Source organism: Alexandromys fortis, unplaced genomic scaffold (genome assembly GCF_014885135.2).
Source record: "Alexandromys fortis isolate MF-2015 unplaced genomic scaffold, M_Fortis_MF-2015_v1.1 scaffold_507, whole genome shotgun sequence".
NCBI lineage: Eukaryota > Metazoa > Chordata > Mammalia > Rodentia > Cricetidae > Alexandromys > Alexandromys fortis.
The window spans coordinates 81,421-109,047 of NW_026068372.1; the positions used below are offsets into that span (position 1 = coordinate 81,421).

Consider the following 27,627-nt stretch of genomic DNA (forward strand, 5'->3'; position numbering starts at 1 on the left):
TGACCTTCCTGCCTCAGTCTCCCAATTAGCCTGCAGCATCACCGCCACCCCATTCAGGTTTCTGTGTGCCAACCCTTGATTCAGTCGTGACCTGAGTACCTCTCTGTATTGTTTTTGGGGCCCCGGCCCCGCACCCTGTCCTAGATGAGAAAGTGGTCGGGGCAGGGCTGGAGCGGGGGTGGTAGAAACACTCTTTCTTTTTCCCTGCAGCTGGATTAACATGCCCAGTCTGTGGTCACCTTCCTCAGACAGTGTGTCTTCCCCAAGTCAGAAGTCTGTGGGAAGTGCACAGAAGGTCCTGTCTCCTTGTTCCTCCACCAGTCTATCCTGTGATGATGGGAGCTCACAGGATACTGCACAGCGGTGAGCAGCTGGGAGAGAGAGGTTTCTGCATTTTGGGGCCACTTCTATATCCTCAGCAGCTTTCCACTCTCAGTTCTCCTCTTTTGGTGATAGTATGTGTGGGACTCTAAAAATATTAGATACGATGTATGAAGCTGGATGTGGTGAAACACACCTGTGATCCCAGAACTTGGGCTGTGGAGGCAGGAGGATCAAGAGATTAAGGACAGCTGTATAATAGGGATGTTCTATCGGGAACTCACCAAGGCCAGCTGGCCCGGGTCTGAAAAAGCCCGGGATAAAACCGGACTTGCTGAACATAGTGGACAATGAGGACTACTGAGACCTCAAGAACAGTGGCAATGGGTTTTTGATCCTACTGCACGTACTGGCTTTGTGGAAGCCTAGGCAGTTTGGATGCTCACCTTACTAGACCTGGATGGAGGTGGGTGGTCCTTGGACTTCCCACAGGGCAGGGAACCCTGATTGCTCTTTGGGCTGACGAGGGAGGGGAACTTGATTGGGGGAGGGGGAGGGAAATGGGAGGCGGTGGCAGGGAGGAGGCAGAAATCTTTAATAAATAAATAAATAAATACCCCCCCCAAAGGAAGTATAAACAACGGGGGAAAAAAAGAAAAAAAAAGGATAGCTGTGTAGTGAGTTTAAGCTAGCCTGGACTGCAAGAGACTCTGTGTTCAAACAATAAATAAAAATAAACCAACCAAACAAAAAATGGGTGGCAGGGAATAAAAATAAACCAAACAAACAAAAAATGGGCGGCCGGAAAGGGAGAAAAGAGGAAGGGAAGAAATGCTATACTGGTTTACACTGGAGACTCCTCCTAGCGCTGCTGTTTCTTGGCTGTCTTACATCTTACAAACATCAAGAATAGCACATCTTAGTTGTAAGTTGAAAGGGCCAGCCCTGGGGCTACATAGCAAGACCCTGAAAAAGAATAGAGTACACGTCTAGTTTTGAATTCATCTTATTAGCCAAACCTGTGTTGGACATGTAGCACTGCTTAGCATATAGCTGTTGCTAGTGTGCTAGTGGACTCAGGGACTGAGAACTGTATAAATAGAGTGCTTTATTTGTTGCTTGAAAATGTGTTTTTTAGTTGGTGTCCTGTGATCAATGATTCTTACAGCTTTATGAGTTTATTCTGTGAAGATTATAATAGCATGTTGTATTTTGCAATCTTTTTAGAGAAAAAAATCCATCTCATACACCATTATCTTTATCCCATTTGTATTAATTGTCCTTCTCTGATTCATTTCTGTTTCTGCCAGTGCTATTATCGAGGACTAATTATATCAGCGCTATGAACTTGAATCACTAAGGTTATGTTTCAAGGATAAACTATAACCCCAAGTACACACTCATCTATTTATGTATGAGTGATAAGTTATTCCTCAGCCATGTAGATTTTTCTGCACACAAAGTGGTAGTCTGAACATTCTCTGAATACCAGCTGTCTCATTCACCTGTTTCAGTTCCTCATTCTAAGAAAAAAGTACATTTATTTAGGTGTATGTGTGCATATGTGTATGCCACAAACATAGACATGGAGGTCAGAGGGCAACTTTCAGGAGTCAGTTTTCTCTTTCCACCGAGGGGCCCTGGGAGTTGAACTCCAAGGTCAACAGACTTGGTCGTAAGTGCTTACTTGCTGAGCCCTCTCACCGGCTTTCACTTGCTCATTTTTCATCTCTACTGCTTTGAAGTGTTTTTTTTTTCCTTGCTCCATATCTCTTAAAATTTAAATGTTTTTCTCATGTAGATGTGGCACAGTTAGAGATTAATAGGAATTACAGTTAATTCTTTATGTGGAAGGAATGGGATGATACAAGGAAAATCATACTCTCTTAATAGGAACAGTCCCTCTGTGTCAACTAGTGAAGACAGTGACTTTGAAGACCACTCAAGACGCAATGCGAGGAAGAGAGCAGCAAAACGACCACTCAAAACTTCCGCAGTGAGTCCACTTTATTTTTTTCTTTTATTGAATTTTATTTAGGTCTACATTTTTCTCTGCTCCCCTCCCTGCCTCTCCCCTCCCCTTCAACCGTCTCCTGAGATCACCCTGCTCCCAATTTACTCAGGAGATCTTGTCTTTCTACTTCTCATGTACATTAGATCTATGTATGTCTCTCTTAGGGTCCTCACTGTTTTCTAGGTTTTCTGGGATTGTGATTTGTGGGCTGGTTTTCTTTTATTTTTAAAAACCACTTATGAGTGAGTACATGTGATAATTGTCTTTCTGGGTCTGGGTTACCTCATTCAAAATGTTTTCTAGCTCCATCCATTTGCCTGCAAAATTCAAGATGTTATTTTTTTCTGCTGTGTAGTACTCCATTGTGTAAATGTACCACATATTTATTATCCATTCTTTCGTCATGGGGCAGTTAGGTTGTTTCCAGGTTCTGGATATGACAAACAATGCTGCTATGAACATAGTTGAGCACATGTCCTTGTGGCATGGTTGAGCATCCTTTGGATATATACCCAAAAGTGGTATTGCTGGGTCTTGAGGAAGGTTGTTTCTTAATTTTCTGAGAAATTGCCACACTGACATCCAAAGGGGCTGTACCAGCTTGCATTCCCACCAGCAATGAAGGAGTGCTCCCTTTACCCCACAACCTCTCCAGCATAAGTTGTCATCACTGTTTTTGATCTTGGCCATTCTTACAGGTGTAAGATGGAATCTCAGAGTTGTTTTGATTTGCATTTCTCTGATGACTAAGGATGTTGAACATTTTAGACATTTTAGATTACTCTTTTGAGAGTTCTATGTTTAGGTCTGTCCATCGTTTTTTTTTATTGGATTATTTGTTCTTTTGATGACTAATTTCTGGAGTCCTTTGTATATTTTGTAGAGCAGCCCTCTGATGTGGGGTTAGTGAAGATCTTTTCCCATTCTGTAGGCTATCATTTTGTCTTGTTGACTGGGTGCTTTGCTTTACAGAAGCTTTCAGTTTTAGGAGGTCCCATTTATTAATTGTTTCTCTCAGTGTCTGTGCTGCTGGGGTTATATTTAGGAAGTATGAGTCTACTTTATTTAATTTAGAATCTAGTCGGGGAATCAGCAAAGAAAAATCTGGAAGGGATTCAGGTGATGGGATGGAAGAAGAGAGAACATTAGGATGGAGAGGTGCCAGAATTCTTTAAATAGAGAAAAGGTTAGTAATAACAAATTTCACAACAATAAAATAATTACTAAAGATCTGAAACAATAAGGGAAGCATAGCTGTGGGATTGGCAGCTTAAGGCTACTTAAGGTCATAATGATGAAATTAAATGTTAGCATCATTCTTACAGCTTTTGTATGCTTAATATTTCTATACTTACTAGGTGGCAAAACATCAGAAGAAGCGGTCCCGAATAATACTTAGTGGGAATGACAAGAATGAATCAGTGCCTCCAACCAATGATCTCTTTGATGCTGTGAAAGCTGCCAAAAGTGACATGCAGGTAAAGAAGTGACTCACCTCTACTCCTCTTCCTCTTAGTATCAATAAGAAATTCAATTATAATTTTAAAAATTGTGTTGTCTAGAAAAAGTTATGCAAGTATTTTTATAATTGTAAAAGTTCAACTGTTGAAACTTGTTTACTGAAATGTGTTGACTTGCATTAATGATTTACAGTTTGCATTTATATTAAGAATTCACATAAAATGAAAATGGAAACCAACTCCCAATACCTGATTTCTGTCCCTTATTTTTCTGCTAGCAATCATATACTTTTTGATCACATAGGAAAAAATATGTAGCATAGAACTATTGATAAGAGGAAGAAGACAGGGAATTGCTTTTTGGGAATGAAATGTTTCCCTTCATAGTGGTTTTGTAGGTGTTTTTCATGTATAAGTCATGCTGCTGGATATTTTTAGGTACAATTTGGCATAGATAGCACACAAGTTGGTATCTTCAAAAATGACAACCATATAGGTCTCTTTCAAAGCATCGATAGCTATATTGTTTTGAAATCCTGAGCAACTTTTTACATCAGACACCTGAAGGGGAGTTTTTGCGAATCTGAAATTCAGTGGACTTGTGGTAGGGTCAGCTTTCATAGGGAGCCTGTAATAATGAGCTTTCTTCACCCTGCCAGTAGAGGTCAGTCTCTGGCTGACAGTGTCTAAAACTGGTTAAGGGGTGCTTTACCATTTGTGGAGTTTCACCTGGTCTGCTTTCACAGGCCATACTAATGAGACCTTGCTTACCTAACTCCTTCAGATTTATTTAGTTCAGTGAGCAAGAGGCTATGTTGACTTTAGAGAGTGACAGACAACTGCAAACTTCATCTCTGTGTTGTTTGTTTGAGACAGGATTTTTTCATGTATTCTTGGCTGGCCTGGAACTCAGTATGCAGGTCAGGCTGGTCTCAATTCACAGAGATTGGCCTGTTTCTGACTCATAACTGCTGGGATTAAAGGAGTGTGCCACAATACCAGACTCACCTGTTCCCTAATACTATCAGATTCTTTGTAGAATGAGACAATAAGGAGCAGAATCTACAAATTTAATTTGTTGTTGGCATTTTATTGAGCATAAGACAGTGGAGTATGAGTCCCTACAGTGATAAGAGAGCCCCCAGAGGAGAATTTTTTTTTTTTGAGACAGGGTTTCTCTGCAGCTTTGGAGCCTGTCCTGGAACTAGCTCTTGTAGACCAGGCTGGCCTCGAACTCACAGAGATCCACCTGCCTCTGCCTCCCAAGTGCTGGGATTAAAGGCGTGCACCATCACTACCCAGCTGTATGTTCCTTTTCTAAGTATCATAGGACAGGAGCAATTCTGCCTTTCTAGAAGACAAAGACATCTAATGTCTCATGGGCTGTTTAAAGGTTAAGTCTCTTTTTATTTGTTATGCTAGAGATCCACTAGCTTCTTGAATTTTAGAATTGATGTCATTCAACAAATATGGAAAATTCTTTTCACATACTGCCCTTTATTCATTTTATTATATTCTAGAATTCAATTAGATCTTAGAACTTTTCAGTCTCTTTTCTGATCCTTTTAATACTTTGATAATCTGTCAGTCTCTCTGAGTTGCATTTTGGATACTTTCATTGATTCAGCTCAGCAGCTGTTCTTCTATGTAGCCCATCCAGTGTTTTTTTTTTTTTTAAAGAAAACAATCTTTTTTTTTTCATTTTACATACCAATCCCAGTTCCCACTCCTCCCATTCCATCCACCAGCCCCCCCCCCATCCACCCCTCAGAGTGGGTAAGGCACATTGCTTTGGGGAAGGTCTAAGGCCCTCCCTACTTTTGCTAGGCTGAGCAAAGTATCCATCCAAAGAGAATAGGTTCCAAAAAAGCCAGTACAAGCAATAGAGATAAATTCTGGTGCCACTGTCAGTGGCCCCTCAGTCTGCCCCAGCCATACAACTGTCACCCACATTCAGAGGGACTAGTTTGTACCTATGCTGTTTCCTTCCCTGTATGACTGGAGTTGGTGAGCTCCTATTAGCTCAGGTAAGATGTTTCAGTGGGTGTCCCCATCATGGTCTAGACTTTTGTTATTTTCAGATGATAGTAAACATAACTACTAGGGAATTCCTACAGCTGATAAATACCTTCAGTATAGTATACTAATGATGAAGAAGCTGAGAAAGAAATCAGAGAAACATCACCGTTTACAATAGCCAAAAATAACATAAAATACCTTGGGGTAACACTAACCAAAGAAGTGAAAGACCTGTTCAACAAGAACTTTTAAGTCTTTGAAGAAATTGAAGAAGATATCAGAAAATTGGAAAGATCTCCCATGTTCTTGGTTAGGTAGAATCAACATAATAAAAATGGCAATCCTACCAAAAGCAACCTATAGTTTCAATGCAATCCCCATCAAAATCCCAACACAATTCTTCACAGACCTTGAAAGAACAATACACAACTTCATATGGAAAAACAAAAAACCCAGGATAGCCAAAAAATCTTGTACAATAAAGTAATTTCTGGAAGAAGTTTGTGTTTTCATTATTTTATGTTTATGTGTGCCTATATACTGTGTTTGCACCATGAATGTGTAATGCCCTGAAAATCCAGAAGAAGGCACCAGATCCACTGGAACTGGAGTTACAGGTGATTGTGAGCCGCTGTGTGATGCTGGGAACCAAACCTGGGCCTTCTGCAAGAGCAGCAAGTGTTCTTACTGCTGAACTACTTTTCTAGCCATATGCAGTAAGCTTATACATTTTATTATATATCTCCCCTCTGCAAAGTTAACTTATTTTTAAATTTAATTGTATTTTTCTACATTTATATGTATATTTCTTGAATCATATGAAACAACCATTTAATAATTGGTGACACCTTCAGTCCCATAAGTGAATGCTTGTAATTCTGCTGTCTGTTTTTTTTTTATTGAGAATAGGAAAAAAAAAGTTTCCGCCTCCTCCCAGCCTCCCATTTCCCTCCCCCTCCCCCCACTCTTCTCCCCCTCCCCCCACTCCTCTCCCCCTCCCTCTCCAATNGAGCAGTCATGGTTCCCTGCCCTGTGGAAAGTCCAAGGACCTCCCCCCTCCGTCCATGTCTAGGAAGGTGAACATTCAAACTGGCTAGGCTCCCACCAAGCCGGATCATGAAGTAGGATCAAAACCCCTTGCCATTGACCTTGTCTGTTTTTTTTTTTTTAAATCTATTTATTTATTATGTATACAATACTCTCGATATTCTGTCTGCATGTATGCCTGCAGGCCAGAAGAGGGCACCAGATCTCATTACAGATGGTTGTGAGACACCATGTGGTTGCTAGGAACTGAACCCAGGACCTTCAGAGGGCAGGCAGTGCTCTTAATCACTGAGCCATCTCTCCAGCCCCTGCTGTCTGTTTTTATAACTATTTCTTCCAATGCTTTCTTTCCTCCTATGTTTTACTAGGTTTTTTTTTTTCTATGATTCACTCATTTTTCTTCAAATCCCTGTGTTGGAACCCTTTGGGTCAGGTTCAAAGATGTGCTTATAAGAGAGGAACCTGAATTTGTTTCTAACATGGGAACACTTCTGAATACTTTTGCTGTTGTTGTGTTGAGACAAAGTATCGTGTAGCTCAGACTTGACTTCAAACTCACCATGAAGCTGGGGATGACTTTGAACTTCTGATCTGCCTGCCTCCAACTCCCAAATACTGCAATTAGAGATGTTCACCACCATACCCAGCCGAGAATCACTTTTAATCTCTACCTGAGATTATTCTGGTCATATAGGTAGTAAGAATCTGGGTGGTAAATTCAGTCCTAAGGGCTATGTATGGTTATAATGTTTTGCAGAGATTTAGTTTTTCTCTCCAACTACTATAGAGTACATTCTCATGCTGTTTGTTTCCAATGGCCCTGTAAATTCGTTTCCCATTCTTCATTTTCATAAGAATACAGCTCTGTAGGACTCAACCTTTTATGGGAGCCTTTTCTTGGACCACTCTTGGAATGATTCTTTGGCTCTATTTCCTATGCTGTGCATTCTAAATATTTATCTTGTTTAGTGAAACCCTTCCATCAAAAGTCAGCTTCCTACTTCCAGAATTGCTGCTTTCTCATTTTTGACCTATGTGGTGTTCTGCCTTCCATACTAGTTCAGCCATACATTTGAAAAGATGTTTCTAATTTTAATAAGATATTTGCATATTTTGGTTGGGAAGATCAAATAGGACAATCAAATAGGAATTGAAATCATCCACACTTTTCTCCTAGTCTTTGGTGGATGAATGGCTAGAAAACTACAAGCAAGATGAAAATGCAGGATTCTTGGAGCTCGTTAATTTTTTCATCCGATCCTGTGGATGTAAAAGTGAGGAAACTCCCCTGTCTCTTCCTGATCCCTAACCTTTATGTTTAACATTTTCTTCTGTTTATGAGTACAGTTGAAATTATGTAAGTAAAGAAGGTAAGACGAGAGCTGCATTATTTAATTATAATTTTGGTGTGTAAGTATTAGAATTCATTTTATAGGGAACTATGTTGATTTTTGAGACACAACCTTTTGGTGGAAAAGAATCTTGCTTTGGCCATGATAGTGGTAGGCACAGATTTGAAACTGGACTGTCATGCCCATGGAGGCTCTTTTGTTTTGTGTTTTTGAGCTAGGGTTTCACTGTGTATCCCAGACTGGTCTTGATCCTGAAGCAATCTTTCTGCCTCACTCAATCTTCTGAGTATTGGAATTCCGGGCATGCACATGGCATCCAGTACATTTAGTCTTTGTATATGAGTCAATCTATTACTTGTTTCTATTTATTAACCATTTCACCTATATTTTTCCTCAGCCTCCAGAGTGCTGGATTTGTAGGTGTGCATAAAACACCTAGTGCCTTTTAGTCTTCGTAGATGAGATAGTTTATTATTCTTATTTCTCAGCCACTGTGTTTTCTATCTGATGCTGTGGAGCCCCCAAACTCCATATGTCAAGGTTTAGTTTATTGGGCCAGGGAGCATCAACTTGTTTTTAAAAATTTTATCATCTGGCCTAGTCTTGTTTTTTTTTCTGTTTGCATAGTTCAGTAGCATTTTTCAGAAGTTATTTCAAAGCACGTGTACAAATGAATGGTGACAGGCTTATGACTAGGAAGGGTTCATGTTGTCTGATTGCTCCCTAAGCTCTTCTCAATATTTCCTCTAGTTCATCCTCAGATGTATCTGTGTCTTATTATTTTCTTTTTATGTCTCTTGTCTCAATTTCCAGGCACTGTAACTCCTGAGATGTTCAGGATGATGTCCAACTCAGAGATCATCCAGCACCTAACAGAACAGTTTAATGAGGTGAAAGAAGCTGATTGAAATCATCTTGTTCCTCTTATTCTGATTTCAAAACACAAGGCTTATTGCCCCTTTATTTCTGATTCTGGGAAATAACTTCTATAAGGAAGAGTTAAAAGGAACTTACAGAAATTAGCTGGCATGTCTCTGGGATTGAGTGATAATGTAAAATGAAGTATATAGAGTTACATTTCAATGTGCTGTTGGGTTTTGATGTTCAAATCCCTGAACTTTCTTGGACCTAGTAATTTTCCTATTCTTTCCATAAACCCTTTTTGTAGGACTCAGGGGACTATCCCTTGACAGCTCCAGGCCCATCCTGGAAGAAGTTCCAGGGAAGCTTCTGTGAGTTTGTGAAGACATTGGTCTACCAGTGCCAGTACGGCCTCCTCTATGATGGCTTTCCTATGGATGACCTTATTTCCCTACTCATTGGCCTCTCAGATTCCCAGGTCCGCGCCTTCCGTCATACTAGTACCCTGGCTGGTGAGCACTTGCACAACTCAGTGGACTCTCCTGAGATTAATGAGGTGGAGGATGCTTTTATTCGGTGTTCTGGGTTTTCTTTCTCACCTGCATCAATGTTATCCAGAACTTGTTGCTTTTATCCTACAGCTCCTTCCTGCTTTCCACTAGTGGACATAGGAAAGGGGTAGACCACCATAATGATTCCCGTTTTTAAATCTTCTCAGAGCATACCCCTGGCAATAGATTGGTGCATAAAAGAAGGTCAGAAAAGTTGCAGGGGAGGGCCACTCCAGGATAGAAAATGTTAGGACTTGAGGGTCACCCTGCTTTTTATTGTCTTTATCCTTTCCCCCTTTGCTTTTGCACTCATGCTCTGTCCTCTGGTTTGAACAATGGCTTCCTTGTTTCCTCTGACTCAAAGCCATGAAGCTAATGACTTCTCTAGTAAGAGTTGCACTCCAATTGAGTTTGCACAAAGAGAACAATCAGCGTCAGTATGAAGCTGAACGAAACAAGGGTCCAGAGCAGAGAGCACTGGAGCGACTGGAGAGTCTGCTGGAGAAACAAAAAGAGGTGAGGAAGGTTCCTGGCCCCACCCTACCCCTTCTTCCAGCTTTTATCTTCTACAGCTGAGACCTTATCAGGCTCCATCACTTCTCTCAGTAAACATAGGCCTCTAGCAGCCTTTCAGATAAAGAATAGAGACTGGCAACAGTTTTCCTCAAATATATCCCATCTAAAGTCATTGTGTGTTTTCTTGTTTCTGGAACGCAGGCTCACAGGTATTTAATTTGAAGAAACGTTAGTTTTCTGTATTTCACTTTCATTCAGTTTCCTTTGGTTTGCAGGCATTATCAGCAGTGTTTAAATGCCAAGTAAAACTTGAATTTCATGTTAAATGTGCAGTGCAGGTTATCATAGGGTGCTGAGAAACAACAAATGACACAGGAGGCCAAATTATTGGGAAATGAAAAGAGCACATACCTTCCAGCCACCCCTGGAAACAAATTTTGTTCTGATAGTTGTTGCTATGGAGGGCCTTATGTAACTTCTAAAACTTTCTTTTCTTTAAAAAGAATGATCTTACTGGGAGGATTATTCCTAACTAAAAGTTTATTATTCCTAACTAAACTAAAAGTTTCTTTTTCTTTAAAAAGAATAATCCTACTGGGGGGAATTGGGAGAAGGGAAAGAATATGACCAAAATGTATTGTATGAAAAGTATTAAAAAATTAAAAATAATTACAAGGGTAATTCTACCTTCTAAACAATTTAAATGAGATAATCATCTAATTGGCTACCTAGCCACACAGTAAGTTTTGTTTTATTTTCCTTGTGGTAGACTTTTCATCACTCTGACAGATACCTGAGAGAAATAGTTCAAAGAGGAAAGGTTTTATCCTGGCTCAGAGTTTGAGAGGTTTCAGTTAATGTTCAGGTGGTTCCATGACTTTGTGCCTGTGGTGAGGCTGACTATTAGAGCCTAGAGGTTATGATGGGGCTGGGCCACTCTCCTCATATTAGAAGCAGAGAGGGGAGGGAAGGGTCTGGGGATAAGCTCTTTCCTTCAAAGACATGACCCCAGTGACCTACATCATCCAACTAAGCCCTACCTCCTCATAAGTCCACTTAGCTATGGACTCATCTGTGGGTTAATCCATTGGGATCCAGTCACCTCTTAAAAGTCTATCAGCAGGCAGCCAAGCTTTTATGTGTGTGTGTGTGTGTGTATGTGTATACACGAATCTTTTGAGGAGGCATTTTTTAAACTATAATACTTTTGGCATATATAAGCCCTGGGAAAATCTTTTAGACTGATTAAATTTCAAGTAGCAGTGTTTTAGCCAAACACTGCTGCTATACCTGTCTTCTATTCCTTGCTAGTATCTGACTCTTCTCCACCTTGAGGTTGGTAGGACATATCATGTCTGACTGTATCTATTCATGATTTTTCCAATCCTCATAAAAAACAGTTGCTTCTCTGCTATGCTAAAAGAGAAGGAAATAATTATTATTGTGTGCGTCTGTCTCTCTTCATTGTTCTCTTTTTTCTGTGCCACTGAGAATTGAATCCAAGGCCTTATATTTGCCAGGTAGGCACTATCACTGAGCTCTATCAGCCTGAGAAGCAAACTTTGTGTAACTTGATTCTCATTTGCTGTTTTTCATTGTCAGGATGATATTAAAGGCCTAATACATATACTAGTAGATCTGTCTAGGATTTAAAATTGTGTGTGATAGACCCACGTTAGATCTGCACACCCACATTATATGACCTTTTCTGTGGTTTCAGTTTCCCCCACTCAACAAAGGTTCAAAAATCTCCAAAGTAGTTGGTCATGGTGGCCTATACCTTTAATCCTAGCACTCAGAAGGCAGAGGCAGGAGGAGCTCACTGAGCTTCAGGTCAGCCAGGCCTGTCTCAGAAGCAAAAAGAACCCCAAAGTGTACAATATGACTATTTTGAAAGAAAAGAGGGGAGGGAATGAGAGAAAGAGAGACACCAAAGCTCACCTAACATTATTCCAACATTATTTTTGTTACTCTGTAATTTACAAGTGGTTTCTCATAGGTGTACATATACACACATAAATACATAATACAGTTTGAACATCCTTAATCTAAACATTTCTAAATATAATCTAAACATGAATTCTGAAATGCTCCATAAAGCTTTTTAAGCATCAATATGACATGCAGAAATTCTTTTCATTTTGGAGTTTATTTCAGATTTGGATTTGGAAATTGTGTTTCCAATGAGTAAGGTCTATGTAAGTATTCCAAAATCTAAAAACTGTAAAAGCTAGAACACTGCTGGTCCCAAGAATTTTATAGAAAGATGTTTCAACCTATGTGGATGGTATTGATACTTTCTGTAGTTTAAGCATTGCTTGAGAGTCTTGGTGTGCATTCTCTATGAAAAGGAGAGCTGCACAAGTGTGAGTCTTTTCTTATTTTCTGGACTGTTCATCAGTTGTCATTCTCCCACTTTAGTCTCCTTACCATACTGCTTTCTTCTGTCCATTTGTGAATGTGTATTGACCCTTTAGTCCACTTCTCTGTAATATACTTTCATTTTTCTTTACAGTATTTACTTACTTTCCTGATTTTTCACTGATTGGGACAGTATTTTAGCTCCATTTTGTTAAAACTTCTCTCCAAACAAGTGTATCTTGTCACCAGTGGTCTTTTCTCAATTTCTGTTTTACAGACTTCTGTAAAATTTGGTACTGATGATCTTAGAAATGTGAAAAACTGAAGACATTATAGAACACAAATGTAATGAATACCATATGCATAGTGTATTCTATAAACAGTATTTCATTATATTAGTTTATTTGTTTTGATATCTTATAGTAAGTTATGGACATAATAGTTCTTAGGCCCTAAAGGTTGAAGTATACCCTCTTAAGTGAAACATGTTTTTGTTGCCCAGTACCATTTTTTTCTCATGCGTTCTAATTAATCCAGACTTAAAAAATCCCACCCAGGATTTAAGTAAAGATATTTGATGGTGGTGTTTCTGGAGCCTATTTTAATATTCTCTTCCTTTGTGATAGGCTACATAAACTCCTCTTCAGGTTTCCTCCTACTAGGATTAGAGGTATGCACTAGCCAGCCATTTGTGTGTGTGTGTGTGTGTCTGGCTTCCTCTTTTAATTGTTGCACAGAATGTCTGCTTCCTCAGATTTTCCCTAATATATCAGTGTAGTGAAGAAATGGGATTAGTTGTTTCAGAGATGTTTTCTCCTTTTATCTAGTTCATCTAGTCCAGGGTTTCTCAGCAGTGGTGGCATTATTGACACTGGGAGACCGTCCTGGCCTTGTATGTTGTTTAGCACTGTTTCCTTCCCTCTGTCTATCAGAATCCAGTAGTACTTTGATACCCAGCCCAGTCATGACAACCAAAACTTTTACAAAATATATATTAATTTAAAAGTACTCTTTTTTTTGAGGCTTTTGTACAGTGCATTCTGATCATATTTACCTCTCCCCAATTCCTCCACCCAACTCCTCTATACATCCAACTTTGTGTCCTCCTAATTTTTTTCATTCATTAAGTCCGGTTTATGTGTGTCTGTATCTATATGATATGAGTACAAAGGTGGCCAGAAGAGGATGTAGGATTCTTTGGAGCTGGAATTACAGGTAATTTTGAGCAATCTGATATGGGTGCTGGGAACTTGAACTTGGGTGCTCTGGAAAAGCAGTATTCTTTTTTTTTTTTTTTTTGCAGTATGTATTCCTAATCATTGAATCATCTCTCCAGTCCCCAGGGACATTATTATTATTATTATTACTACTACTACTACTATTATTATATATCAAACACAAAGCAACTTTTGAGGCATTAGACTTCACTGCTTCTTCTGTAACTAGGAGGGAATATAGAATACCTGATGGTTCATACTCTGTCCTTCAATAATAGGAACTGGGTAGATGTTGGATTTTCTATAACTGTGATGTTATATTGTTGAGGTACAAGAGGGATAGACTGACCTTGTTCCTTCCTCCAGTTCCAAGAGAATCAAGAAGAGATAGAGGGGATGATGAATGCTATCTTCAGAGGTATTTTTGTCCATCGGTACAGGTGAGTCAGTTACAGGCTCTTACTGAAACTGCTGTCCTTGGTGGTAGCATAGGGAATGACAAGGACCTTTCCAGTGTTGAGTTATTTAGTTAGTTCCAGGATATTACAGCTGGAGTGGAAACTGACAGATACGATGAATTAACTAAGATCTGGTTTATCCCTATCTGCAAAGGATTTTGTGAGTTCTGGTAAGGAAATTCAGAAATCAAGATAATCACTGAGTATTTTCCTCCTCTTGACCTTGCCCAAGTCCTGACCCTGTCGCTGTCTTTCTGGAGTTGGAGACTTGAGCACACAAGGGCAGAGACCTGAAAGGTTTCTTATACTGAGGCATGTCTGGCTCAGCAAGCCTTTTCTTAGCTTAACCTGTGATTTCATTATGCTGAGGCTAGGGGAGATTCATAGTGTTTGAAGAACTGATAGTATTAAATTTTACCTACTTTAGAATCAGAGTATTTGGCTGGGCGGTGGTGGCGCATGCCTTTAATCCCAGCACTCGGGAGGCAGAGGCAGGCGGATCTCTGTGAGTTTGAGGCCAGCCTGATCTACAAGAGCTAGTTCCAGGACAGGCACCAAAGCTACCGAGAAATCCTGTCTCGAAAAACCAAAAAAAAAAAAAAAAGTATTTGTAGTAGTGTCTCACGTTTGTCTATATTTCAACTTCTGATTCTCCAGAACTTTAATAATTTCTTGAAATAAAATTGAAAAAACGGTGCATTTTAGTCAACACTTAAGTGAACTTTCAGAATTGGATTTTAAAGGAGTATAGAGATGTAGTTGTACAAGGTTAAACTGTCTCAAATGCTGGTTATAGAAAGAAGCATTTAATTTCACATATTTCATGTGTTTATGTTGGAATGAGGAAATGAAAGGCCTAGTACCTATGTTTTGTCACAAACATAACTTCTTTGAGAGTGCTATGTGGTAGACCAAAAGGTAACTTTTGAGATAAGGTAATATGTCAGTTTGTCTCTTTGTCTAGGGATGTCCTTCCTGAGATCCGTGCTATCTGCATCGAGGAGATTGGGTATTGGATGCAAAGCTACAGCACCTCCTTTCTTAATGACAGCTACCTAAAATACATTGGCTGGACCCTGCATGATAAGGTCAGGTTAAGTCAGCCTCCCCGTTACCCACTTCTTCTAACCTGTCCTGAGACATTTCACTTTTTCTTAGTCTGCCATTCAAACATTTCACATAGTGAGATCATTTCATGGTGATCTCCCAATTAAGGCATTGAACCTTGAGATTACTGCAGTGCTGAAGAGGGTAGGATAAAGCAGAAAGGAGAAAAGCATTCACGAGTCAGAATACCTTTGAAACCTTATATGTCATGGAGGAAGAAAGTATTCCTTATGAAATAGCAAATTGGTTATGGTAGCACAAATGCCAGAGTGCCAGTCAAGGGGATTCTTTTCACTGTGGTTGTCTAGTGCTTCTATGAGCCTTTTCTGTTTTCAGTGAGACATCAACTCTTTACTGTTTCTTACATCCAAGAGTCCTCAGTGTAGAGATCACTCATGCCCAGAATGAAGAATAGTGAAGGGGGACATGGGGGCTTTGTAGGGATCCTTGGTCAGTCATGTTTCCCTTTTTCCTGTCTCCTTCCTCAACAGCACAAGGAAGTCCGCCTAAAGTGTGTGAAGGCTCTGGAAGGGCTGTACAGCAACCAGGAGCTGAGCACACGCATGGAGCTCTTTACCAACCGTTTTAAGGTAAGATGGGGACAACATTCCCAGGTTTGGCTCTGTGATGTGGTTCCCATTTACTCACCCCAGGTCTTTCACCAGTTTCTCTGGCAAGCTGATAACTATTCTGAATAGAGTTCCTGCTCCTTTTGTGTTAGGAGTTTCAAATAGAGATTGTGATGTTTTGGAATGGGTGAGAGAGATTGGATAATGTTCTTTGCACAGGACCGGATGGTTTCCATGGTCATGGACAAAGAGTGTGAAGTGGCAGTGGAGGCCATCAGGTTGCTGACCCTTATACTGAAGTGAGTTGTGGGAAGTGGGGAGGCAGCCTCACAGACTTGCCTTTGTAGCCTCAAACAAGCCCCTCCAGGGCTCTGTCCCTGACCTATCACAATCAGTCTTCCTTGTGTGCAGAATGGAAGACAGAGGACTTCCTGAGTTGTAGGATAGAAGGGTACTTCCCTGTCTTTAACTCTTCTTCTCTTCACTTAAACATTTTCTATGAGTCATGTCCTTGTATGTATTGCCTTGTTTTGTTCCACCCTTGGCTGTATGAGAGAACTTTCTCACACACACTGTTTCTCCTTTTCTCTTGAAGGAACATGGAGGGAGTACTGACCAATGCAGACTGTGAGAAAATCTACTCCATTGTGTACATTTCTAACCGTGCTATGGCCTCTTCTGCAGGGGAGTTTGTGTACTGGAAGTGAGTGGTGTGTGTTTGTCATACTATCCTCTGCCTGCCTTCCTGCCCCCCCCACCTCTCTGCTCTACCTAGGGACTTAATCAAAATTATTGAAGTCTCTCTTGTCCCTCTCCTCTTTTAGACCTATAGAATTTCCTTGTATCTCCACTTGTCCATTTGTCCTCACTTCCTCCCATGCTATTTTCTTTCCATATCTATCCTACCAGGATCTTCTATCCTGAGTGTGAGGGAAAAGCAGTGGGTGGCAAGGAGCGACGCCGGAGTTCACAAGCCCAGAGGACTTTCATCCACCTTCTACTGGCCTTCTTTATGGAGAGTGAGGTAATGTAGGAAGGGAATGTTATGCCTAAGACCTATAAGCAGACAAGTTAGGCAGTGGGTAGGAGGGTCCTGCTTACCAATAGCCACTTGTTGGAACAATTTGATGTGGTGTCAGTGGATAACTTACTAGGAACTTTCTTTCACAGCATCACAACCATGCTGCTTACTTGGTAGATAGCTTATGGGACTGTGCACAGTCTTATCTGAAGGACTGGGAGAGTCTGACAAGCCTGCTACTGCGGAAGGACCAGAGTGCGTGCCACATGGTAGCTGGGGGTTGGGTATCTTGAATTTTCTAGTGTGAAACTGAGAGGTTTGGGGTTTTGTTTTGTTTTTGCCTGACTTGGAAAAAGCAACAGAGGTGTCCTGGGGAGGGAATATGGAGATGGAGAATGGCTAATCTGTGGTTTTATTTTTGATCCTCTTTCTATCACAGATCTGGGTGATATGCAAGAGAGAATGCTGATAGAAATCCTTGTGTCCAGTGCTCGGCAAGCTGCAGAGGGTCACCCACCAGTGGGGCGCATCACAGGGAAGAAGGTAGGCATGAGTGGTGGGTTGTAACTGGTCAGTAATATTGGAGCCAGATGGCTATTGGTCCTCTTTACCTCTACTTTCTGGGTTAGGGCCCAGGCCCTCCTTCTTTCCCTCTAAGAATCCCATCTCCAGATTTAAAAAAATCTGGAATATGATTTGGGATATGCTGAGTTTTTCCTCCTCAGATGGAAAGTTCATGGAACAGAAGTGTGTACAGATACACTTACCCTCTGTACCCAGTGTTTCTTCACAATTTCCCACTTCCAATTACTAATATCAGGGTCTGACTGCCAAAGAACGCAAACTTCAAGCTTATGACAAGGTGAAGCTGGCTGAGCACCTCATCCCCCTCTTACCCCAGCTCCTGGCCAAGGTAAGAGAGCCTCTCATACAGTTTGGGGTATAAGTGGGTGAGGGACCAATCCCAAGGTAGGATGGGGGAAGAATTTGCTCCTTGTCCCTTAATTAACAAGACACACTCTCTACTACAGTTCTCAGCAGATGCAGAGAATGTTGCTCCCCTGCTCCGACTGCTTAGTTACTTTGACCTCAGCATTTATTGCACTCAGCGCTTGGAGAAGGTGAGGAGGCAGCTCATTTCCTAGACCTTTCTACTTCCCTGCTTAAGTTAAGGGTTCTTCCAGTGGTTGGTTGGTTTATTTATGTAAGGTTCAGGAAGAATCTTATCGGTCCACATATATACATACACACACACACACACACACACACACACACACATATCTTATCCCTAAACATCACTCCTTTCATCCTCCTGTGTCACTCTTCAGCCTATACTCCACCCTATCTTGTCTCCCTTTTAGCACTTGGAGCTGCTTCTGCAACAACTCCAGGAGGTGGTGGTGAAGCATGTGGAGCCTGCGGTGCTTGAGGCTGCAGCACGTGCCCTCTATCTGCTGTGTAAGCCAGAGTTCACCTTTTTCAGCAGAGTGGACTTTGCCCGAAGCCAGCTAGTGGATCTTCTTACAGATAGATTCCAGCAGGAGCTTGATGACCTAATGCAGGTGATGGTTAATAATGCCTTTTACAGTTGTAGATGGGGAGGAAGACTTCTCCCCTTTTTTGTTTTATAAGGACCTCTTTGAGATATTGGTGATGTCTTTTGACAATCGCTTGACCCTGAGGGTTGTATGGAATCCCAGTGATATGGGATGTATTCCATCTCTTGAAAATTTTTTTAATGTTTTACTTATAAAGCATTAAAAAATGCAGGGCATCCCAGGGAGGGTAAGAGAGGGCCAGGATTAATGATGAGGTTCTGAGAAACTTTGCTGTGAGCGTCTTTGTTCCTTAGTCATCCTTCCTAGATGAGGATGAGGTGTACAGTCTGACAGCCACTCTGAAGCGTCTCTCTGCGTTTTACAAGTGAGCATCTCTCCTGCCCCCTTCCCTTTCTTCTAGTGTTGATTGCCTTGGATGTGTCCCAATATAACCTTCCCTTCTGTCTCCTTATAGTGCTCATGACTTGACTCGCTGGGATATCTCTGAACCATGTTCTCGACTCCTCCAGAAAGCTGTGGACACAGGAGAAGTTCCTCGCCAGGCAGGTGATGGGCTGGACACACAGAGGCAGGGCAGATGACTCTCAGAACCTGTGTCCTGGAGGCCACTTTGCCTAGGCTGTCCCAGTCTTGGGTGTGCAGTGCTCTAGGGAGGAAGGTCAGGCAGGTTATCATTTCTGTTCTTCTCTGAGGTGGACTGGGGGCTTCAGTGCCTGGAAATAGCCTTTCTCTTGGGGTTCCTGGGAGCCAAGGAGAATGTTGAGGAATTCTAGGAGACTGAATAAACCAGAAAGATGGGACATTTCTGTCTAGGCTAGAAGCCTCTAGACATTGCCCAAAATAATCCTTTTACCATCAGAAAGGAATTCTGTTTCCTGGGTCTGTCTTTTCTTTTTGGGATGAAGTTTGTTACTGTTTTGTTTCTTTGAGACAGGGTATCTCTGGGCAGCCTTGTTTGTTGTAGAATTTGCTTTGTTGGCCAGGGTGGCCTCAGACTCACAGAGATCCTCCTGACCCTGCCTTCTGAGTGTTAGGGTTAAAGGCGTGCACCACCTCACTCCTGCGTCTCTCCTCTTACTGGGTATGCTGTTGACACTCCTCACTCTTGCTCTCTAGCCACCTGATCTAACATTTCGTGTTACAGGTGGTTTTGCCAGCCTTGAGTCTTGTATATTTTTCCATTCTATGGATGGTAACCCACATTTCAGAGTCTACTTCCCAAGTGAGTGTGGGTTTGAGGAGGAGAGTGGGAATGGAGGAGCCTGAGCCTTTATTCCTCTGTAAATTAATCTGCTCTTTTTACAGAAGCAGCTGATGAGTTTGAAGAAAAGAATGGTAGCCTTCTGTGAACTTTGCCAGAGCTGCCTCTCAGATGTAGACCCAGAGATTCAGGAGCAGGTGAGCATGTGTGTCCTGCAGTTTGAGGAAACTGTTCTCCACAGAAATGAGCTATGCAACTATAGTCTTTGTAAATATTCTGGGTTTTGTAATCATTCTTTTTTTTTCTCTCCCCAACAGGCTTTTGTCTTACTGAGTGACTTGCTTCTCATCTTCAGCCCTCAGATGATTGCAGGGGGACGGGATTTCCTTAGGCCGCTTGTCTTTTTTCCGGAAGCTACTCTCCAGTCGGAACTAGCCAGTTTCCTCATGGATCACGTCTTTCTCCAGCCTGGAGAACTGGGCAGTGGTACAAGAACTCTAGGCCCAGAGCTCAGGAAGGGTTTGGGGCTGAGCCTGGCGACAGTATCTTGGGTGGGAAGCCTAAACCTGTGGCTGGTTTTATTTTTGCTGCACAGGTCAGTCCCAAGAGGATCATGTCCAGATAGAGCTCCTGCACCAGCGGCGCCGTCTGCTTGCCGGGTTTTGCAAACTGCTGCTCTATGGGGTACTAGAGCTAGATGCAGCCTCAGACGTTTTCAAACACTATAGCAAGGTAATCAGGTCCCCGACATGAAAGAGAGAGACCAAGTTGAACACTGCAGCATCTAAGGAAGGAAATCAGTCAGCGGTTGAGGACAGTCTGAGAGTGTCAGGCTTAAAAGAGAAGTAGGAGAGAACAGCAGTAGGAGTTCAGGAAGAAGGACAAAGAAAAGAGATATGGGGTGAATACTTACATAGAAAAAGCTATTGGTTGGGAAATAACTTATTTTTCCAATTAAGAAATCTGTTTTCCTGCTTTAAACCAAATCTACAGAAGTCAGACCTCACAAGATAACCTATGTGTATAACTAGCTCCATTTCCTCAACCTGCCATTGTATCCCTCTCTGTCTACTGAACATCAGACATGCCAGGTACTAAGGGCAAAGCAATGAGCAGCACAGAAGCTCTTGTTCCTCAGAGCTCTAGACTGGTGGGAGGGATGTGTGGGAACTAGTGTTGTCTCAGGGTAGGTACTGGTGTTCCACTCCTTTTCTCCAATCATTGGGTTCAACCAGTTTCTGCCCTTAGTTTCTTTTTTCCCCCCATTAAGTTTGGTTCCTTTTGGACACTGCAGTATTAGAGAAGAGGTTTCATCTCTGAGTTATTTATGCTCATATTACTGTCTTCCTACTTATGGCTTTTTGGGAAGCAATTGTGATTAGGGATGTGAATGAAGAAACCAAAGAGATTTTTTTTTTCCTGTAGTTAATGTTACCTTCTTTACCTCCTCTCCCTTAGTTCTATGAAGACTATGGTGACATTATTAAGGAAACATTAACTCGAGCAAGACAAATTGACCGATGTCAGTGCTCTCGGATCCTGCTCCTGAGCCTAAAGCAGGTGATCTTTTCTGGACACTTCACAAATGTGGCATGCTCTTCCTAGATTCTCACCTCATTGTCCAGCCCCAGCATCTTAGGGATGATCCTGCAAGATCTTTAAGGACAGAAACTTTCTTTACTCACTTCTTGTGACAGGTTTCTTCACATGTCATAGACCCTGTCTTACTCATTGTTTCATTGCTGTGAAGAGAAACCATGACCAAGGCAACTCTTATAAAGTATTTTTAATTGGGGCCTTGCTTGCAGTTTCAGAGGTTTTAGTCCTTTATCATCTTGGTGGCATGCAGGCAGTCACTGGAGCAGTAGCTAAAAGCTACATTCTGATTCTTAGGGCAGAAAGAGAGTAACACTGGGCTTGGCTTGGCCTTGGAAACCTTAGAGCCCACCCCAGTGATACACTTTCTCCAGCAAGACCACACCTATGAATCCTTTTAATCAGTCTAATCCTCTAGCAAGGCCACACCACCTATTTTTTCTAATCCCTGGTGACTATACATTCAAATATATGAGCCCGTGGGGGCCATTCTTATTTAAATCACCAGAAACCCTAATCTAACTCACCAGTCAGTTTCCTCCTTCCCCAAGCTCCATAGAAATCAGTTATTAACACCAATTCTAAAGTGATAGGGAATTTCCAAAAACAATTATTGTTTATTTTTATGTAAGTAGGCATTTTACCTGTGTGATTGTACATCATGTGCCTGTGGAGCCAGAAGAGGGAGTCAGATCCCCTGGGACTGGAATTATAGATGGTTGCAGGCCACCATGTGGGTGCTAAGAATTGAATCCAGGTGCTCTGAAGAGCAGCAAATGCTCTCAACCACTGAGCCAGCTCTCCAGCCTCTAGGGAATTCTTGATTACTTTTTAGTCTGTTTTCTTACAACCTCCTTTATTTATTACAGACTTTTAATTTTTAAAAATTTATTTATTTTATGTGTGTTGCTGTGGTAGGAGGGAAGCAGTTTTCAGTGTGGAGATCAGAGGAAAATGTAGAAATTAGTTCTCTCCTACCATGTGGATTCTGGGGATTGAATTCAGGTTGTCAACCTTGGTAGCAAGCACCTTTAACTGCTGAGCCATGACATTTTTACTCATCACCGCAGAGGTAGAATGCTCAGGGTGGTGCTCAGTGGTAAAGTACTTACCTGTCAAGTGTAAGGCTGAGTTTGATCCTCAGGAGCATATTTTAAAAACTCTCACCACAGAGCAGGGCTGATTTGCTCTGCTGTAGGGGATCAGGTGTGGATATATCTAGGGAGGAAAGTTAGCCTTGTGGAGTCTTGAGTAGAGAAGAGAGTGCTTTTCTAGAACTCCTTGTCACCTTTTTCAAATGTGCCTTGTCTCCGGAACACAGCTGTACACAGAACTGATGCAGGAGCAGGGGCCCCAGGGCCTGACGGAACTGCCTGCCTTCATCGAGATGAGGGACCTGGCCCGGAGATTTGCTTTGAGCTTTGGACCCCAGCAGCTTCACAACCGAGACCTTGTGGTCATGCTGCACAAGTGAGGAAGTGCTGGTTGGAGGTTGGGCACTGGGAGGGCAGGTGATCATGTCTTGGTGGGGAGAGTAACCATGTGCAGAAGCAGCAGGCAGGCTGGTGGTGAGTGTGGCCTGGGCAGCAAAGGTGTGGTGATGACATACTTGGTTAGGACGTTCCAGACTCCAGCTGAAATAATTCTACCCAATCAAGGGAAGGTATCAAGTTCTCATTGTCTGAGCTTCCTCCTGCTGACTCTTCTCGTGAGCCGCCAAATCTTGCATTCCTGGAGCTCCTTTCAGAGTTCTCCCCCCGCCTCTTCCATCAGGACAAGCAGTTATTGTAAGTTAGTGGTTGAGTAGAGATGTGGATTTACAGAAGAGTCTGGGCAGGGCTCAGTTCATTTATTCTCTGTACCATCCCTTCTTAGACTATCCTACCTGGAAAAGTGTCTTCAGCATGTCTCCAAGGCACGTAGCCATTCCTGGGGTCCAGTTACCACCTACTACCACTCACTCAACCCTGTAGAGAACACAGCAGAGGCCAGCCCTCAGGGACCCTCCCACTCCAAGAAAAAGCGTGTTGAAGGTAAGGGTCAGGGTTGGGTAGGTAGGCATCAGTGTGTTCTGCACTACATCCTACTTGCCTTTGCCTAAACAAGAGATAGGTTTTAGTCTCCTTCAAACTTAGACTTTGTTGAAGATTTCATCAGGCACCAACTGTCATTTATTTTCTTTATCCATTTATCTAGCCAATTTAAAATAGCAAAGTTGGAAAAATGATATAGAAACTAATGATAAGCCAAAGATTGAACCAAGCAGTCTTTTTAGGATGTACTCCCTTGGCAGCAAACAATACACTGATTTCTTAAGTAACTTTCAGATCACCACTTGTCTTAACATTTACTTAATGCCTTTAATTTGCTTTTTTAAAAGATTGTCTTAAGTAATATTCTTATAAATTTGATATGATAATGTGCATTTGCTATCATGCACTTTAAAATGTAAGTTTAAAACTGTTATCAGTTTTAATGAAATGTAATTTACATACTATAAAAGTAAGACCATCTTTTTTTGTTTTGTTTTGTTTTTGCTTGTTTGTTTTTCGAGACAGGGTTTCCCTGTGTAACAGCCCTAACTGTGCTGGAACTAGCTCTTGTAGATCAGGCTGGCCTTGAACTCACAGGGATTCACTTGCCTCTGCTTCTGGAGTGCTGGGATTAAAGGCATGTGCCACCAAGGCCCGGCTAGACCATCTTTTTAAAGTGTGCACTTTGGTGACTTTTATGTTACCTTAAGTTTTAAGTGTGTGTGTGTGTGTGTGTGTGTGTGTGTGTGTGTGTGTGTCCATGTGAGCATGAGCACAGGTACCTGTGAACTGAACTTGGATCTTTTTTTTTTTTTTTTTTTTCCCTGAGACAGGGTTTCTCTGTGTTGGCCTGGCTGTCCTAGAACTCACTTTGTAGACCAGGCTGGCCTTGAACTCACAGAGATAGACCTCTCTCTACCTCCTGAGTGCTGGAATTTAAAATTGTGTTGTCTTTTTATTATTGAGTTGTTGAGGGTTCTTTACACATTCTAGATAGATCTTTATTAGGTAAAGAGATACAAAAGAGATAAAAGAATGTTCTCAAATCTGTGGATTACCTTTTTATGCTGTTAATATTCCCTTTTTTTGGTATTCTTTTTATTTTATTTTTTTTATTTTATTTTATTTTATTTTGAGAAGGGTTACTCTGTGTAGCCCTGGCTGTCCTGAACTCTTTTTAGACCAGGCTGGCCTCTAACTCACAGAGATCTGCCTGCCTCTGCCTTCTGAATGCTGGGATTAAAGACATGCCCAGCATTGTTGATATTCTTTTTTTTAAGATTTATTTATTTATTATGTGTACAGTATTCTCAGTATTCAGTCTGCATGTATGCCAGAGGAGGCCAGAAGAGGGCATCAGATCTCATTACAGATGGTTGTGAGCTACCATCTGGTTGATGGGAATTGAACTCAGGACCTTTGGAAGAGCAGGCAGTGCTCTTAACCACTGAGCCATCTCTCCAGCCCCATTGTTGATATTCTTAATTAGGATGAATTCTACTTTACCTATTTTTTTAAATTTTTATTTTTTTAAAAACAATCTTTTCTCATTTTACATACCAATTTCAGTCCCTTTTCCCTCTCCTCCTCCCCCCCCCCCACTTTCCATCCACCCTACCCCCCATCCACTCCTTAGAGAGGTTAAGGGTTCCCAAGGGGAGTCAGCAAAGTCTGATACATCACTTGGAGTCAGGACCAAGGCCCTCCCCCTATATCTAGGCCGAGCAAGGTGTCCCTCTAAAGAGAATGGGTTTCAAAAAGTCAGTTCAAGCACCAGCGATAAATTCTAGTCCCACTTCCACTGACACCACAGACTGCCCAAGCCTCACAACTGTTACCCACATTTAGAGGGCCTAGTTTGGGCCTATGCAGGTTTTCTCACTGTCAATCCAGAGTCAGTGAGCTCCCACTAGCTTAGGCCAGCTGTTTCTGTGGGTATCCCCATCATGATCATGACCCCTTTGTTCATATTATCACTCCTCCCTTCCTTTGATTGGACTCTGGGAACTTGGCCCAATGTTAGCTGTTGATCTCTGTATCTGATTCCATCAGTTAGTTGCTGGATGAAGTTCTATGATGACAATTAAGGTAGTCATTAATCTGATTACAAGGGGAGGCCAGTTTCAGGGACCCTCTCCACTATTGCTTAATACCTTACGTATTTTTATTTTTAACGTGTACTTTTTGTATGTAATGCCTAACTGACTAATCATTGACTAATCCAAGTTCACAAAGATTTACTTATGGCTACAGTCCCTGCTGCCTATAGTCCTTCATATAGGTTAATGGTGGCGACTTGGGTTTTTGGTTTCTGTGTACATACATGGTTGCAGCAGAGGAAGAGAGTCAATAGAGTGCTCATCCCTGGCAAATGGTGATAGACATTTGACTAATGTTTTAAAATCACATCACCACTTGGGTTTTCTCGGGGAAGGAGAGCCTCTGGTGTGGACACCTCAGTTGGTGGCATCGTTCTTCTTTACCCTCTGTAGAAAGTACTGGGCCTCCCTGGTAAGATGACATTAGCATTATCATCCTTTTGTCTTGTGTCTTAAGAAAACCCTGTCTCCCTGGCCCTGTTCAAGCCTCTGGTTCCAAAATGATTACCATTAATCTAGAAAGGATAGGACTTCAGAATTCATGGACTAACTGCTTAATTTTAGGGAGTCAGTCATCTCCCACATCCATCATCAAATGTTTATGCCCTCTGTGAAGTTCTCTTTCCGCCTTGTTTTCTAGATAGATAGTGTTTGCTAGGATAGAAGCTAAACATAATGACACATCATAACTCACACACAGGTACACTGTTATGTATGGCTTTGCTCATTGAGGTGGAATAAAATAAGGCTACATAGATTTTTCATTTCTTTTTTCTTTTTTTTTAGTTTTTTTCAAGACAGGGTTTCTCTGTAGCTTTGGAGCCTGTCCTGGAACTAGCTTTGTAGACCAGGCTGGCCTCGAATTCACAGAGATCCATTGCCTCTGCCTCCCGAGTGCTGGGATTAAAGGCGTGTGCCACCACCGCCTGGCGATTTTTCAATTTCTTTTCTGCTTAACTTTTCGTTAAGAAATTCTGGACAGGTTTTGTAAAAGTAACCCATGGCAGGTTCCTGATCTATTTGATATGTATATCTACTTTGTAGGCTCTTTTAGGCCTCAGAGAGAAGAGCTCTCATCCCAAGAAGAAAGCCTTCAACTGAACAGTAGCTACCCAAAACCTACCCTCACCTCCACGGCAATAAAGAGAAGACAGTCCCTGAGGCCAGTGGGCAAGAGGCAGAAAGCTAGACCAGGACCAGGACCAGAGCTGAACTGCAGGTGAGGCCAGGGAAACCTTGGTGTTTCTGTTCTTTCCCCCACAGCACACTAGATCTTTGTGTGCTTTTCCATTGTTTTTATAGATGCAAAATGTCTCTTCCACACTCCATGCTATTCTCTACTCTTTTTATCCTTTGTTTTTATTCAAACCCTGTCACCCACCCTGCTTTATTTTCAACAGTCAGCAACTCTCAGGCACCCAGAGGTTGAAGATGTCGAGTGCACAGTATTTCCAGATTCAGTGTGATCCTTCAAGCTCTGGTTTGGGCAAACAACTGACCCGGTTAGGTTCCCCCTTTCTATGTTGACTTACTCACTCTGACTTCTCACCTTAACCAGTGCTCCCTGGGTTGTCTTGGTCCCAAAACATTCCTCACATGTCTCTCTAGTGTGTAAAGGGCGGCTCTCCTCAGAAGCAGGAGTGGGAACTAGAGTCCTAATTCCTGCTCCACTGCTGCCAGTCCCTCTTTCCCTGTGCCTGTGAAACACTCAGGGGGACTGGAAAGACCATCTAAAAACCAGTACTCTTTGCTACTACCATAGACTCAGCCTTATGGAAGAGGATGAGGAAGAAGAGCTAGGACTTCTGGATGGATCATGTGAAGAATGGCAAGGTGGAGACAAGGTGTGGACCCAACAGTCCCCTTTTCCAGAACTAGAGGCTGAGATGCCTGTTGTCAGTCAATGATGCCCTTGTTTCTGAAACTGCTGAAGGTTATTTGAAAGAATCATAGAGGGAAGGAGGAAAGGTTTCAGACTTAGTTTATACTTTACTTTTCTTAAATAAGGAACCAAGGAATGACCAGAGTTGGTCATTCACACTTATAATATCAGCACTTGGGAGACTGAGGCAAGAGGATTACTGTGAGTTTAAGACTACCCTGAGCTACAAAGTGGCTTCTAGGCCCAGCTTTGAAAACTGAAAGGAATAGAAATTAGAAATGCAAAGGCCAGCAAGATAGTTTAGCAGATAAAGTACCTCCTACTAAGCCTGAAGGCTTGAGTTCAGTTCTCAGAACCCATGTGGTAGAAGGAGAAAAATTTCT

At 41.8% G+C, this 27,627-nt stretch overlaps 1 protein-coding gene across 1 annotated transcript; it reads left to right on the forward strand.

The window, feature by feature from the left end:
- Positions 1 to 217: 217 nt before the first annotated feature.
- Stag3 (STAG3 cohesin complex component) lies at positions 218 to 27,206 on the forward strand (the record flags this gene model as incomplete). The annotated part of the gene is made up of 31 exons (XM_050133062.1): positions 218 to 363; positions 2,215 to 2,317; positions 3,694 to 3,813; positions 8,039 to 8,135; positions 9,027 to 9,103; positions 9,382 to 9,586; positions 9,990 to 10,141; positions 14,086 to 14,159; positions 15,142 to 15,265; positions 15,776 to 15,874; positions 16,073 to 16,152; positions 16,449 to 16,556; positions 16,763 to 16,877; positions 17,024 to 17,129; positions 17,314 to 17,417; positions 17,695 to 17,787; positions 17,906 to 17,995; positions 18,236 to 18,436; positions 18,727 to 18,797; positions 18,888 to 18,975; positions 19,578 to 19,655; positions 19,739 to 19,831; positions 19,952 to 20,120; positions 20,230 to 20,366; positions 21,093 to 21,194; positions 22,552 to 22,700; positions 22,889 to 23,017; positions 23,106 to 23,263; positions 26,407 to 26,581; positions 26,763 to 26,864; positions 27,125 to 27,206. Coding segments are annotated over exons 1-31 (3,624 nt in total), but the record flags the coding sequence as incomplete, so codon positions are not given.
- Positions 27,207 to 27,627: the final 421 nt, after the last annotated feature.